Here is a 16143-nt window from a genome sequence, read left to right on the forward strand (position 1 = left end):
GGGGAATCAACGCGAGATGTAACAAGAGGGACGGCAAGGAGCAGACCAATGCTGGAGAGGCAACCAGGCTGGCATCATACGGGGAGAGGAGATGCAGCAGGCCAGGATGGGGAAGGATACCTACATCAGGACTGCCTCCTTGGGTTTCCCAGCTTTAATAAATTCTGCTTCAGCCTCTTCAAATTTACCCTAGGAGAGAGGAAAGAATTTGCTTGCATACCTTCCTGCCCTGATGCAATCGCATGACCTCCTCTACTAAGGCAGAGAGGATTTATGAAACAAAGATGTGTGTGGAAACTTGGGGCTGTAATCATGGAGCCTTTTGGGTGAGCAGTGACTGCAGCCATAAAACAGCCCGCTGCAGCAGCCCTTAAGGAGAACTGTTCAATTATTTGAGTGACCAGGGAGCTCCCATCTATTCCAGGGGGTAAAATTACCTCATCTTCGAGGAACATGGCATACTTTAAGTGGATCTCTGGCATCTTCTGCTTCACAGAGAGGCGGGCCAGTTCAAAAGCAAATTCAAAGACCCTGCAATGAAAAAGAAAATGGGGTGAGAGCAGCACTATGTGCTATGAGGGCATGCCTTCATCAAGAGCAAGATATCAAGTAGAGCACAAGACACTGGGAGAGGAGAGAGGGGAACACAGAGGGTCCCAATTGAATTGGCACTGCCCATTCCTCCTGTTCCCGACTAGAGAACAGGAGCTTTGAGAGCCCCCACTAAGGAAATTCAGTTCCTTCACACTTGCTGTTAGTGCCAGAGGCCCTTGGTTCACCCCTGAGGGGAGGTCACAAGACTCCCAGGAGCCTAGCGATGTGGGAGAGCTGGGGGAGAGCAGCAGTGAACGGCAGGGCAGTCGGATGGCTGGCCAGGTGCAGAGTGGGGTCAAAACTCTTCTGGCAGGCAGTTATTTATGGTGACACGAGGAATACCTCTTCCCGTGTTCAAAGGCTCTCACAAGGCCCCCCTGCTGAGGCTAAAGGGCAAAAGCAGCCTGCCGAGCTCTGACTTGACATTTGAGACTAACAGGTGGACAGGAAGCGGGATGTGTCAAGGAAGCGGAATGCGCGTGTGAAGAAGTACAGGTGGGGTAGGAGGGGAAGACATGCCGTATCCTGGACCCGCAGCTACCATGTGCATACAGTTACCTTGGGCCACCCCTTTTTTCTCAGGTCAGGCAGATGGGAGAGAAGCGCTGGGCTGAGGGATCTGCTTACCCACTGTCTGCTGCATGGTCAATGGCCATCTCCAGGAGTCCGAATTTACTGAGGAGTTTCACAGCTGCCTCTCCACCCAGGCTCTTTGCCCACATATAGGCGACGTGCTTATAGGAGTTTGCTCCCCCATGTGCCTTGGCCACCTATCCAAAGCAAAAAAAGCAGAAGAGCCCAATGCATCCATTCAGTCTTCAGCAGGCTGAGCCAGGACTCCCCTCTCACATAATGCCTGTTGTCATGAAGGGAGCACCAAAACCAACCGTTCTCTCCTGAGGAACCTTTCCGTAGCCACCACTGGACTGGGGAGAGTGAGACAAAGGCTTATACAGCAGAGCAGAGGCTGCTGCCTCTTCAGCACGGCCCATGCTACCGTTAGGTCAGCAGAAGGGACCCCCGGCAATCTGTGCCCACACTGGAGGGGAACGATGTTGGGAGGGGCTGCTACGGAGTGGCTATGGGCAGAGCAATACCTACAACAGGGTGCAGTGGTTAGGAGTAGAGCAGTGCCTGGAGGAAAGCAGTGCTGCAGAGTGGCTAGGGGTCGAGCCCTGCTTTTGGGGTGCAATGCTGCAGAGCAGCAGGCACAAGGGTCTCCAGTGCTGTGCCACATGCTGAAGCTAGGTAGCGTATGCCAAGTCTTTTTTGCGGTGAATAGAGACAGAGCAGTTCCTACCAGGATCCTGCAGTCAAAGCCTGATCCCTGCATGGTGGGATAGTTGTGAAATGGTTATTACCCTGTAAGCTTCCTCCCACATGTCATTCACTCTGTACATGTTTACTGTGGCCTTCCAGTCCTTAGCTTCTAGGTAGTGGTACTCAGCCTCCTGTAAGCGTCCCTCCGCCTCCAGCTCCTGCAATTAGAGGCAATGAGTTAGTGACACTCTTGTCCCTGCTCGGCCTAGTTGATCCCCGGCCATGAGATGCACTCACCTTGCCCAGGTGCAGGTGGGTATCGCTGAGTAAGTCCTTGTGGTACTTGGCCACTAGGCAAACCATCTCATCATACATCTTACACTTCTTGTACATAGTGATGGCCAAATCAGGTTCATTCACAGTGATATACAGCCTGGGAACACAAGCACATTCAAATGGCTCAGCCGAGGGCATGACCAGTCCCTGCAGTCTCTCTGCATCCTGCCCAGTTGAAACCAGGTCCTGGGCATGCTGCCAAAAGGCATGACTGGTGTGCAGCATGACTGGTGTGCAGCATGGGCTTGTGGGCTGCAAGGCTGAACACTGCTTAGGTAGAGCCCTTCTGTTGTGCCACCATCAGCTGCAGCAGGACAAAGTTATTCCCTCCATCCTCACTTGTCAACCTGAGTTCTGACTTGGAGGGAGCCTCTGGGTTTCTCTGACCTGTTCTCATCTTGGCCTCCAACCTGAGGCTGTCAGTCCTGTCGGGATGGTAACATGACAATGTCAGCTCAACTTACTCATATCGGTCAGCAAAAAGATTAAACCACATGTGACCTCACCAGCTGCAATGCCCCTTTCATGTACTGGGCATCCTTGAGATCAGGTACCGTGGCATCAGGTACACAGCTGTGTTTGTCCCTATACCTACTAACCTTATTGTGGTGTTATTAATCTACAACTGACAACATTAGTAACCTGGAGGGGAAACACTCCACTTTTCGTATCTTATCCTCAGCTGACCATGACAGGTCAGATGTAGCACTCTGTAGTGGGGAAAAGCGTTGCCATATTTCCTCTGCTACATGAGACAGCTGCACCCCACCTGGACCTCCCTTCTGTCCTGGTGGACAAAGACACATTAACAGTCAGTCACTTCTCTTCCTATGAACTCTGAAATATCAGCTCTAGGTCTCCATGTGTGGAGAGAGTATCTCTGACCTTTCCAAACCCTAGTCCCAAACTCTACTGCCAGCCCAGGAAAGGGCTCCTCCTCACTACAGCCATTTTTTCAGGGCTCAGTCTTGCACTAGTACCAAGGAAGATGCTCACCTCTCTGCTTCTTTGTACTTGCCCTGCTTCTCCATCTCTTGGGCCTGGGTTATATAGAGCACAGACACATCTTCCTGACTCATACACTTGATTGCCAGCTGCCAAAAGGAACACACATGGGAGAAACTAGAGCACGCTGCACAGCAATTTCTTGATACATGGTAGTGAAGGAGAAGGGGAAAACCAATTTCCTTCCCGTTACAAACAGGTATACATGCTATCAGCTCTGCAGAGAATGGGCAGTCATTTGTCACTGTGATCAAAGCACACGGGACCAACCCCGCTGGAGAGTGCTATTTGTGTCACAGGTGCACCCACACGGGGCTGCTGAAGTAACGAAGGGCACAGACAGGGTGTGAATACCGGGGGCTGACTTCTTGCTGGCCCTGCATGCATCCTTTGGGAAGAGTGCTTGTTGATCAGGTGCTGGTGCACAAGGCACTGACCAATGAAAGACATTTCGCCAAGTGGGGTCAGGTCCCCAGAAGCTTTGGCTTCTGACTCTACCTTGTGAGCCTGTTCCCAGAGCCCGGCCTGTGTGTACATGTCAATGGCATCCTTGGTCTGGTCTCCTTTGATGTACAGCTCCTCCGCAACCTGTAGGGAAATGACCATACTCAGCAGTCCCAGGGGACACACAGAGCAGCAATGATCGTGGTCTGTGGCTTCACCTGATACTCCTGTAAAGCTGCATAGTGCTGGGCAATCTTGAGGTAGTATTTGGCTGCTGTCTGTTTGTCCTGCAAGTCCAAAATGTAGATGGCCTTCTTCCACTGCCGGGCTCCCAAGGCTGCCTCAATGGCCTTAATCGAGCACCTAGCATCAAAACCATAACTCTTTACAGCCAGCCAGCAGCCATCTCCTCCAGCTGAGTTAAGCCAGAGAGACCAACGTGGAAGGATTCTTCTTCCTGGGTTAGAGCAGCAAAAAGAATCTGAATAACTGGCAAAGCCAAGGGGAAAGAACAAAGAACTAGGGCAGCAGGGAAGAGTAATCAGGGCTGAAAGACCTTGGGAGAGATGCGGGAAGGCATCCATGGTCAGGGCCAGCAGAGACTGCACATAAGCGCCAGGGGCGCTGGCAAAGCGGGGTTGAGGGGGCTTACTCAGGCAAACCCCCTGCTGATTTAAGCAAACCACATCAACTTCATAGCTTGCCAGGTTATACTGCTGCTGGTTATACAGCCATCACCTGCCCCCACCTGGCTTCGATATAATGGTTAATAGCAGCATCCAGCTGTTTCTGCTGCACCAGATGGTCTCCCCAGGCCTCCTCCAGCTTCACAACTTCTGCGGGAAACGCCAGGCGAGCCAGCTCCACTGCTGTAAGGGGACATGATAGCTGTTACGATGAATCCAGCAAGGAAGCAGAACTGTGAGGCAAACGTGGGCCTTGGATGGGGCGCAGAGGGAGGGAAATGGTGACTGCCTAATCCACTCCAGCTCCAACAGGCAATCCAGCAATCTGGACCCTGTGGAGAGCTGGACCAAATCCATGCTGGTGCAATCAGCACGATCAAGGCCTTGGGAAGAGGATCCAGTTCTGGGACTGTGCGTGCAGGTACAACTATGTGGAAATACATACATTGAATGAGATGACATGGAAGCTTCAGAGCATCTAGGCATCTCTGGGCTCCAGAGCAATAGCTCATGTTGCCACCAGGCCAGAGTACCCAGGCTCCTGCTGGGGATAGATGGGGGAAGAACGTATTTAGCACAGTACCTTTCAGGAAGGTACTGCCCTTGCAATAGCACTCCAGAGCCTTCCGTGGGTTCCCGACCTTCTCGAACAGGTCTCCAGCCTAATGACAAATACAAGCTGCCAGTTTCCAGAGCCACTATTTCCCCACACCACCATGTACCCTAGCAGCCCCATGTACAGAGCTGGTCAGTCCTGCCACACAGACTTCTCCATCAGCTATGCCTTCCCCACTAACCAAGATCATGAGGGTAAAGGGAATGTCTAGGAAAGACCGCATGTGCTGAGACCATTGTCCTCCCTGCTGATCAACATACAACAAATGTTTTTCTGGAGTACCATCTTCTAACAAGATAAGAGTTTTTGAGACAACCTCTCTTCTCCGCACAGTGGCTGGTGCAGCAACAGCCTTTTCTATGACCACAGCCCCTAGGAGCTCCACTATGCAGATGATCATACAGGAGCCCTGAGCATGAGTAGGGAAGAGGGAAGCTCAGCCTCTTGCAGCAGAAGGTTTGTACCTGTAGGTTTGTACCCTGTAGAAAAGGGTGACAGCCAACAGGGTGGGATGAGGTTCAAAGCTTGTAGAACTTAGAACATAATATAAGAAAGGCCATCCTGGCAGACCAAAGATTCATTCCCTTCAGTATTTGAATGGTGGCAAAAGCACATGTCTAGAGAAAGATTGTAAGAACAGAGCAAGTATACACTAGCCTTTCCTCCATTATATTATCTATCCATCTCTGACAATCTGCATTGTGGAAGATTCCTGAGTTTGTGTCATGATGCCCTCACATCATCATATTTAACAGTTTTTGACAGACTCTACCTCCATGATTTGTCTAATCAGTTTTAGACCATTTATACTTTTGGTAATAAAACATCTGGCAGCAATGAGTTCCACAGTTACCCTTTCAACTGAAGGCTTAAGAAAAGGTGACAGGTCTGGAAAAGCACAAAATTCCCTTGGGTCAAAATGAAATGGTCAGAAAATGCCAAAGGTAAAATGGGACTGGGCATATAAAATAGGCCAACAAAAATAAGTGGTTTTTTTCACACAACACATAACTGAACTGGGTAACTCATAGTCAACCTTGTAGATCAGAAAGTACAGATGGTTCAAACAACAATTTGACAAGTTCATGGAAGTAAAATTAATCTCTTAAAAATAAAACTGTTCAGGTACACTATAGTCTGCAAACTGCTGGAAACCATGAAAGTACACTAGGGGAAGTATCACCCTGTGTTTGCCTGCCCTGTTCTTTCTGTTCCTTTCTTAAACATCTGCAAGAGGCCACTGTTGGCCAGGATACCAAGCTGTACACTGGTCAGACTCAGCACTGCTTTCTTACATTAACGTGATTATGTGCTGTGTGAAAAGCACCCTTTTGTTTTAAAACTATCACCTAGTAATAAGTAGCTACCACTTTTTTGTGTTATTAGGCACAGAGAATAATCATTTCCCTTCTCTATGATATTCATAGTTCTACAGATTGTCTTCATAACCTCCTTTGTTTTTCTTCCTTAGCTTTTCCATTTAAACTATCCTTGTATGAAAGCTGTACCATCATTTTTTATTCTACTATGAGGAAGCACTGTACATTTTCACAGTGATATAAAGTTTTCTGTTTGATTCACAACTCCTTTCCTGTTGGTTCCTACCTTCTTCCCAAGGGCCTCCTTGACTATTAACTGAACACTCAGCTGATGTTTTGGAGACATGTTGCCAATGAGGTGCGATCTTTTTCCTGACTAATAAAAGCAACTCTAGAGCTCATCTGTGTTTAATGGATGCAGTTAGGATTTCCTCCCGAACGTTAATTGCAAATTTATCCACACAGAATTATATCTGCTGCTTTCCAGCTCAGTCCCCCTGTGTCTCACAGATGCAGAGGACAGGGTAAGCGCTTTGATGCCACTAAGAAGAAAGTCCAGTGGGGTGGGCCACTTACCTGTTCATACAGTTCTCCTCTGATCAGTGCCATGGAGACCCTACTGATGACATCCCCATTGGTCAGGAGCTCGTCCCTGCTCATGGCCAGCTGTGCTGCTTTGGCTGGCAGCCCTGCTCGCAGGTATAAGCTGATGGCTGCCAGGTAGTCGCCCTGTTCCTCTTGGACCTCCCCAGCCTTCTCTTCCTGCTGGGTATCCAGCAGCCACTGGTAGTAACCCCGACGCAACTTATCCAGCATTGGGTGTCCCTGTTGAGAAATGCAGCATTGGTTGACCTGGGCAAGGCAAGATGTTGTCCTGCTCATCCTGCAGGCTCTGAACTAGCTGTTCATGGCACCAGACTCCTTGCTGCCCAGTTAAACTAAGCAACTGCAGTTAGCAGAAATGACAATGCCAGCCCTGTGTACCACTACATCATCCATTCTTTTCTGAAGCCCTAGATACTCCTAAACCAATTTTGGTAGCTTTTCTCCCTCACTATTCACCCAGGTCCGTGCTTACATCAGTGCAACTTTCCCTTCTGCTTGGAGCCCCTCCAAGCAGAAGTGAGGTCCTGATAGGGCAGGTGAAGAGAACCCAGACCTTGAGTGGACTCCCAACCAGAAGACTTATCAAGCAAGCCCAGCCCACGGTCCAGTGCAGCTATATTCTGTACCTTGGCCTCGGCAACCACAATGCATTCATCCCACATGTGAAGCTCCTGGTACATGTCCATGGCCTCCTCTGTGGCGTTCTGTGTCAGAGAGCAATGTGTCAGCCTGAAGGTTCCATTTAGCAGACACATTGCCATTGAGCTCTCACAGTTGGCAGGGTTAGATGTGCAGAAAACACTTGAAAAAGTGAACCATCCCCTTTACATGAATATACATCCTCCCTCACCCTCTTCATGCACCTCAGGGCAATCCTACACCTTGGAACAAGAAATATTGCCTTCTATTTCAGAGCAAAAACTCTTCTCCCAGCAATAAGCAACCTCTTCCTTTTCTCTTTCACACTAGGGCACAAACCTCCCTGCTCAGAAATAAATGAGACCTTTTCTGCTCCTTGTTCCTTTACTTACTTGTTCCAGGAAGATCATCTCTGCCAGCTTGTAGTTCTTGTCTAGCATGGCCAAGCGGGCACGCACCAGATAATGGTCTGTACCATCCCCACCCTGCAGACAACATCAGCTCAATCAGTTTGTTGAGTGAAAGAACAGACTCTGGAATGGTATGCAGGAGGTGATTGCAGGTGGGCTCCGTGTCATTACAGAAACTGAAGAAGACACATGAGAATCACAGAAGTGACAAGATGGGAGCAATATGAAATGGCTAGCCAGAAGAGGGACCTGGCAGGCATAGATGAAGGATTATGTCAGCAGTTTCTACATGACCAGGTCCTGGTCTGTAGCAGGATACCGGTGAGCATGGACACAGAAGATAATGCATACACAAGTGTTTATAGGAAAGCAGCTGCCCTGCACAGCAGAAAAAGTTTGACTCACGTGCTCTTGAGCTGCCTGGTCAGCAATGGTATTGGTTTCATGCAGAAATCGAGCCTTTGCCATGTTGCCCAGAGCTGCAAAGCATCTGGAAAGAGCAAAGCAGTTAGTCAATAACTGGGTTTTGTTGCCCGATTTTGGTCGAAGAAAAGAAAATCAGAACCTGGGCAGCAGAGCCAGCTCTGCAAGCTGTAGAGGTAGGGTAGCCCTGCTTCAAAAGAAGGATTTTGCCAAGACCCGTGTTCAGATGTGCCCTCTAACCCTGCTCCATGGCACAAGCCATGGACATGAACAGCGCCCATGCTTCACTTCCCAACGCTTCAGAGATGCACTGAGCTTGTCCATGTCTGTCAGCTCCCTGAAGCCTTGCTAGACACTGCTTTGGGTTGCCATCAGCAAAAATTTATGCTGCAGACTGATGTCTTCCTGTCTCCAGTTCTAGCATTACTGTCTAGGATAAAAGGGCAAACCATTGCCTGGAACAGAGAACACTTAATTCTCCAATGCAGTGAATCTTCCAGGCCACACAAAAAGTCACATCTTTAGTTAGACCCTGGTTTCTTTGAGGGATTCAGCAAACAGACTGTTTAAGCCAGAAAGATGTTACAGCTTCTTCTTGTACCTCTCTGCAATGTGCAGCTGCCTTGCTTCCAAAGCCAGTCTGCTCAGGGTTTTCCACATGGCTTCCGTCTCTGTGGATGTTTCCAGTGTCTCCAAAAACGCAGCAGCCCTTGAGACAGAGAAATTTGCAGACTTTCAGTAACAGAATAGAAGAGCTCTCTGAGGAAAATCCTAGGCTGAGACAGGAGCTTCCTAACAAGAGTTGCACTGAAAACAAAGCAAGCTGTGTGTGACTACTTCTGAAGAAGACTGTGTAACACAGGGCCTGAGACATCAGGGAAAAGTTCAGTGATCTAGATGACCCCTATCGGGGCCAAGGTACTTCGAGGCATATGGTCACCAGAAGGCTGTAGCAGTGTGTGGCTAGTCCAAACTGCTGTGTCTGAAGTAAGTCCCTGGTGCAAAGTCTCTCAAGTGGTATCAGTGATATCAATGTGTGAAATTTTCTTCCCTGGTCAATTTTAAAGCCCTATAGCAGTGTCAGCCATGCCCAGGTGGCTACCATGACTGCTTTGGGCAGCCAGTTTTTGCTCTGCACATCTCCTATATGTTTTCATGACACTGTCACCATCCCTGGAGGGCAGCAGCAAAAGCACTTGAGTACTACTACACATCTGGCTGCTACGAAAGACACACTTATTCACTGCAGTTAAGTGAAAACCACCTTCAGTGAATTTCTGTCAGCATCAATGAGACCAGATTGGCCAGTCTCTTGTGCCACAGAGTTTGAAACCACAGAGCTGGGAGGATGAAAAGGCTGAATATTCACTCCTGAAGCACTCTGCTGCACCTTACAGCCAGACCTGGCACCAACATCGTGCTCAGAGCCTAAACTTCAACTCTGTATGGAAAGCCGTGCTGCTGTAGTTCATGGAGTGCTGACCCTCAGATGTCTGTTATGTGGACTACCTGCCATCATCATGTGGTGTATCTAGCGCTTACCTGTGATAATCCCCATCATCAATGGCAGTTCCAAACTCTATGAGGCCTTCGTCCAGGGTGTAGGACACAGTGTTCACCCCTTCAGATACTATCACTTCAGTCTTTCCATCATTCCGTTCCAAGTCTACAATATCCCCCTGGAAAGAGTACCAGCTATCAACACTCCTGCATTCTCCTAAAGTATGTGGAGTAGCAGGGATGTGAGGACAGCACTGCAACAGCTCTGCGGATTTAAGTTCTGCTGAATGAGCTCACACTAAGCAGACATCATCCTTATCTCACTAGAGGGAAGGAAGAAGCCACTGAGCAGCTCCTTGCTGTATTAACTGTCTCCACGTTCCGCCAGACACGCCTGCCACAAAGCTGACATGAGCTCATAATTTGCCCAGGAGAAACTAGCAGCTCCCTTCTGTCTCCCTTCTGCGATACTACCCTGACTGTTCCCACACATGTGAGCAAGAAGTAACAGAAACTGCTGGAGGTAATCGAAGTATCCAGAGTTTTACCTTCAGAGGAAACATGGTGACTCGCTCTGGAGCATCAATGTTATACCAAACACAGAGGCTGTTTCTGTTCTGAGCCACCACCACATCACTGCCTGGGACCCACTGCACATAGGAGCAATAGTTCAGAATGGTAGTCTTGGTGCTGCTTTCAATGTCATAGAGCTGCAACTAGAGGAAGGAAGAGGAGAAAAAGGCTCAGCTGGACTCATGGATGGCCTGCTAGCTCACATGAACATAGTAGGAACATGTGAGCAAGCACCTTGTAAACAAATGTTACAAACCAGGAATCAGACTTTTTCCAAGATACTTAACCCTAAGCTTCACACTGTTATTTACACACATTACTATCCAAGTCTTAACACCTTTTTTAACCCTTCCAGTATTTTAAGCAGCATGCTCAGATCCTGCCTTCCTTATTGCTGGGCAAATAAGTATATAAACCAGAATATGTCTTGTGCGACTTCAGCTCCCTCTTAGTGGCAGAGCTGGAACAGGAGAATGGTCTCGTAAGTCCTTCATGCAAACAAACTGGGGGACCAAGAAGGGCCTTCCTCTGCCGTTGTGGGCTGAACTGTCCATCCTAGGTAGAGTCCTATTGCAAGAACTGTTGCCAATAAGGTGAGAGGGTGTTTGTTTGTAGAATGCACTGCCCTGAAACAAACCTGACAACTTGGAAGATGTAACGTGACACATACGTTACAAAGATGTATGATGCTTTGTAACTTAAAAGTCCTAGGCTGTCTCTGCTCCTTGTCATAATTGTCCTCACCTAGCAAAGATGAGAAAAAGAAAATTGTGCTAGTCTCATGACATACCAGTCAAAAGAGAACAAGAAAGTCCCTGTTTCAGTCTGCACCAAACTGGTTGGAGAAATACGTACAGACATAGCTTAGCAGAATCATGGTACTGTCTTTAGGCTGGTGGCAGTATTTAATGAAGGGGCTGCCTATGTAGTCTCTTAAGAGGCCTGAAAAGGAGCCAGAAGAGACAACAGCAATCTTGATGATACCACTGCCCCTTGTTGAGATAGTGAATTAGAGGACCCAAATATAAATTGAACAAGACTGCAGAAATAAATATGGAAAGATACGTTGCTGGGAAAGTTCTCTCTTCTCACATGATAGGACATATACAGCCTTGTGGAAATGTACTTATCACTTACAAATAGAAGCCTGTTTCATCTGGTGCAGGCTGAAATCACTGTTAGTACCTTTCTGGAGAGTATCAGTGCAGCAGAGCCCAAAGAGAAGCCCTTGCTACTGGCAGTGATTCAGTCTCCTTTGTACTGAAGGTCTTTCTTGGTTGATACTTTTATTGATATGTGAAAGTGGTGTCCTAAAGAGCTGTAGACATGGAACAATCTTCCTTCTGAGAGTTAAGAGGGTCTTGATTAGAGAGGCACTCTAACACAGATGCAGGCACTACAGTTTTTGCAAATCCACATTGGGCTGCTCCTTCTATTTCTCTGGAATCACAAAGTACTTGTAGGAGTCCTTGTTCTGTGATAGTCCAGAACCAGAACTACAGTCTTCGTGCAAGAAAGCACACTCTTGTGAGAGAAGTCTGTGAGGCAGCAGATGTATGCACTGCAATCTTTGGCTACAAAGTTGAGCGCTCTGGTTGCTAGCTGATAAGCTTGGCAGCAATGAATCAGCCTGTGTGTGACTGGTAACAAGCAGACAGGTAATTAAAAGGAAATCTGTGATTCCCAAGCAAGAAGATATCTTTGCACCGCCTACAATCATGTAGATGTAATCTTAGGGGTCAAGCTGCCAAAAATGATGAAGGAGGAGCAGCTCAGTGAAGAAGCCTGGGGATCCTGTCTGAAATATGATGGGTGAATTCAGAGTTTCTTTTGAGATGAGGCTGAGAAAGTTCTCAGGGATTTCAACACATATGTATGTATGAACGTAATACTTCACCCATCCTTGGACTAGGGAGAGAGGCACAGCCAACGTGGAAATATTCTACTGCAGACTGACAGCCCCCAGTGGGATCTGAACCCCGGAGCAATTACAGCCATCCTGTGATGAGCTGCAGTGCTATAGCTGCGGTCTGCCACAGCATCTAGGACACCTGTACAGAAATTCTAGATGTGAATTACACCATTGTCAAGAGGCTCATGTTGTCTTCTCAGGACACTCTTGTGACAAGAGGAGCAAATGAAGTCAAGCGGTCAAGGAGCCTTACGTTCATAACAGTGAAGAAGGCTTTATAGTGAACTGAGTGGAACTGTAATACAATTGAGAAATACATCTTCTGGCCTGCTGCAGCGAGCTTCTTCAGCTGTATCTGTACAGTGAAACTAAACATGGCTGGGACATGAGGTGAGTACCTGCACATCATAATCCATAGTGTGAAATCATTACCATGATTTTGGGCATGGTTTTGTCCTGGGCTTACTAGTGCTTTCCTAGACGACATTCAGTCATGGTCTGGGAATCAGCACAAGCCAAGGGCCATACCGAACAAGCTATTTGGTTGTGACTATGCTGTTTTAGAGAATTAGACAGTTCATCTTACAGACATAAGCCAAGCTGTTGCAGAGAACACCTTTTTTTAATTTACATGTTTAAGTGCAACATTAGGGTCCTCATCCTGAGATTAACCCACTTGTCTCTCCATCTCACAGCAGAAGAGCCTATGATCTTCATTTTCAGGTGTGATGAGATGGAGCAAGATGTCTAGTAACTAACTTCAGAATTAGCTATGACTCAAGACCAAACATGCAATGCTGCCAGCTCATGCAATCTGAACATGGTCTATGTTCCTCAAAGGAGTGGTCAAATAATCAGGAGTACTTCAGATGCGTTTCTCGCTTCCCTCCCTCTATTCTGGCATATCTGTCTTTACCTCCCCCCAGGCATGCCACCTTGCCATGCTCCCCCACATGCACCCGTCTCACCCTCATCTTCTTGTCCCTGAAGAGTAATTTGTGGCCTGTTTCATTCAGCTCCAGCCAATCAATCTTGCTGTCATGGCTGATAGTGCCAGCGTTGTAGCCACCAACAAGGTCCACTTGGGAAGGAAAGAAAGGAAAGAGTGTAAGTACCTAATGTGCCCCAAAGTGCTGAACATTCAATGCTTTCCCATGGGGATCAGGTGCCTGGGACCAAATTAGGGAAGGACCCGCTGGCAAACACGCTGTGATGTGAAAAGCAGACTGCAGTGACATTTTATCTTGATGCCTTATCAACAGCAGTAACTAACTCTCTCAACCCTTCTGTGAGCATGCACAGATCACAGGCAGAGCAGGCAGCAATATCATCACGCTGAACTGCACAGAATCTCAGGTCCAGGACAGAGTCACAGCCGCCCCACAGCTGCGTCCACACCAGCCAGCCAGCCTGCCGAAAGCAGGGCAGCCTGGTCTCTAGCGGTCTGCTGCCAGGCAGAGTGAATGTGAAGGGGGCCTTCAGGAATCTGTTGCTTGGTGGAGTGAATGCAAAGGGGGCCTTCAGGGATATGCTGCCTGACACAGAAAATACAAAAGAATCAGGAAGGCTGGCAAAATACAGGAGAGGGAGGTTTACATTCACCTGTTGCTATAGTCTTGATGTCTATCAGATAGGCCAGTCTCTTGTTCTCCTCCACGCCTCTCTGCCGTCTCTCATTGATACGGACACTATTATTTGAAGGGAATGATGACCGTTACCTTTATCACTCTTTAAATTCACAGGACTGAATCATGTAGTCCCTCCCAGACTTACCTTTCCCCAAGCACATGAAGCCTCTTGCAGTTCTCTGACCTGTGACACCTGCACAGTACCTACGGCTGCCTCAAATGAGCACAAACCTTTCTAATTCATGGCTTTACTCCGGAAGCTGCCCCTCTGGCACCAGGGTCCTCAGCAGCAAATTAGTTACACTGCTTCCACCTCCGAGCAGCCCACGATCCTTCCTTCTCTCAAATCAGAAAATGGAGTATGGTATCTCAGAGGGACAGAGGAGGTCCTACTGGCAGCGTCCCTGATAATGCTGTACTAGGATGCAGAGATGCCTGAGTACATGCACAGGAGGTCCTTCTTCAGCAATAGCCAAGCCAGGCTTCAATAAGCATGTATCAGAGGAAGATGGTCTCTTGCGCTTCTAAAACTTTACAACCATTAAGTGTAACCAAACAATTAAACCCCACCACTGGTCACCGTCAGAAGCAGATTACTCAGATCCCAGTGTCTGGGGGCTGCATTCTACAAAGTGGGACACTTCTGAGTGTATATATCTGAGGTCACTCTCACAAAATGCCTTTACTGGCCACGCAGGCAGGTGGGACACTCACCTGACAAGATGAGGGTTCATGAACTCTGTGCGGACAGACCCCAGGATGTCATTGCTTCCATATTCCACCAGTGTCAGCTCTCCAGCATTAAAGATCATGCAGACCTGAAGGCGAGAGGGGAATGTGCTCTTACAGAAAAGCCAGGTAAGCACACATACCCACCAGTGAGGTGTGCAGAAAAGAACTCTGCTGCACACAAGTCTAAATTCAAATCCTCTGGGGTGAGTAACGAATTGTCCTTGGCTTCCTGTTGTGACTGCCAGCTTTTCCTCAGAGTTAGGGATTTTAGTTCTGGGCCTATCAGTCCTGCAGGAGCCAAGCTGTCACCCTGACAGCTGTGTTCTGTATCTCTAACATCCTCTCTGACCGTTGCTCTTTTATTGCTCCTCTCTCTTATCGGGCTATGACTTGTATAACTTGACAGTCCACACACTGAGTTAGTTCTGTACCTGGCATGTGGAAAAGACAAGTATGGGGAGGAAGCATAGTCAGGATCTGCATGGAGAGGGTAAGTCCAGGAAACTGCTGAGAAACAGGATTTTCCAGAAGTGCAGGTGACACTTTTTCTGCCAGTGCACACTCTGCTTTACTCACCATTCATGGGTAGCATCCTGTCCCATCCAACTTACGTTCTCATTGTCGAAGAAGAACTTCTCATTCCCTCCGGATCCTTGCCAGGCTACCTACAAAGCAATGGCATGGAGTGGGCAAATGCCAGGCTGACAGCTCCTGCAGGCGACCAGGTTGCAGGCACTGTGGTCTACTGTCCAGCTCTCAGCTCCCACAACAGACAGCAAGAATTACACTACAGAAGGGATCTGTTCCAGCACTTCAGCTGTCAACACTGTTGTTCAGTCATTCCCGGCTTGCAAGTTCCTCACTTCCCTCTCTTTTTTTTAACCTTTGCTTCAGACTCCTGTTCTCTTTGTGTGGTATCTTACCGCCTTCCGGACAAGAGGCCTTTATGTGACCAATGTACTTGCTCTAGCCTATTCTTTCACAGGCACTTCTCCACCTTCCTCGGACTAACTTTATTATAAAAAGCACTCCCAACAGCCTCTTTGCCTTCATAAATCAGTGCCACCATTTGTGGGGGCATAATCTCCACACCACATGTAGCTGAAACCCTTCTTTTTTGGGGTCATGTTAGCAACAACTGATCAGCATAGTGCCGGGGGTGACCAACTGATTTGCAATTTGAGAAGAGCGCTGGATAATGCAGTAGTTACTGGGATGACAACAGGCAAGTGGTCAGAGAAGCACAAAACTGAAAGCCAATGGCTGCAGCTGTCCTTTTCCCTCCTTGAGCAAGAGCTCCAAGTCACTACTTCAACAAAACTCCACTAAGACGGCAAGATGGTAAATGACTACGCACAACCCTGTTCTTTATAAGAAGTGAGTATAGCTGTGCAACTGAAAGAAACCCCGCTCTGTGCAGTATGATGTAGAGAAACCTGTCAGATTTAGTATGGACAGAT

The 16143-nt window shown here is 48.1% G+C and overlaps 1 protein-coding gene across 2 annotated transcripts in view; it reads right to left on the reverse strand.

Annotated features, from left to right (window-relative positions):
- The window catches only part of IFT172 (intraflagellar transport 172), a 42000-nt gene that overhangs the window by 13533 nt on the left and 12324 nt on the right, over positions 1-16143 (reverse strand). The window contains exons 12-32 of one of the 2 annotated variants that reach the window (XM_075707653.1): positions 15295-15348; positions 14666-14769; positions 13926-14011; positions 13292-13404; positions 10387-10488; positions 9881-10017; positions 8940-9047; positions 8321-8405; positions 7898-7990; positions 7493-7570; positions 6837-7085; positions 4909-4987; positions 4388-4508; positions 3858-4002; positions 3694-3783; positions 3187-3284; positions 2152-2287; positions 1956-2072; positions 1222-1364; positions 438-531; positions 125-189 (exon numbers count right to left, since the gene is read on the reverse strand). In XM_075707653.1, coding sequence (XP_075563768.1) covers positions 125-189; positions 438-531; positions 1222-1364; positions 1956-2072; positions 2152-2287; positions 3187-3284; positions 3694-3783; positions 3858-4002; positions 4388-4508; positions 4909-4987; positions 6837-7085; positions 7493-7570; positions 7898-7990; positions 8321-8405; positions 8940-9047; positions 9881-10017; positions 10387-10488; positions 13292-13404; positions 13926-14011; positions 14666-14769; positions 15295-15348 — 2297 coding nt within the window. Of the gene's footprint in view, positions 1-124; positions 190-437; positions 532-1221; positions 1365-1955; positions 2073-2151; positions 2288-3186; positions 3285-3693; positions 3784-3857; positions 4003-4387; positions 4509-4908; positions 4988-6836; positions 7086-7492; positions 7571-7897; positions 7991-8320; positions 8406-8939; positions 9048-9880; positions 10018-10386; positions 10555-13291; positions 13405-13925; positions 14012-14665; positions 14770-15294; positions 15349-16143 lie in introns of both variants that reach the window. The other variant, XM_075707652.1, reaches the window with a different exon arrangement.

This window comes from Pelecanus crispus, chromosome 3, assembly GCF_030463565.1.
Source record: "Pelecanus crispus isolate bPelCri1 chromosome 3, bPelCri1.pri, whole genome shotgun sequence".
Taxonomy (NCBI): Eukaryota; Metazoa; Chordata; class Aves; order Pelecaniformes; family Pelecanidae; genus Pelecanus; species Pelecanus crispus.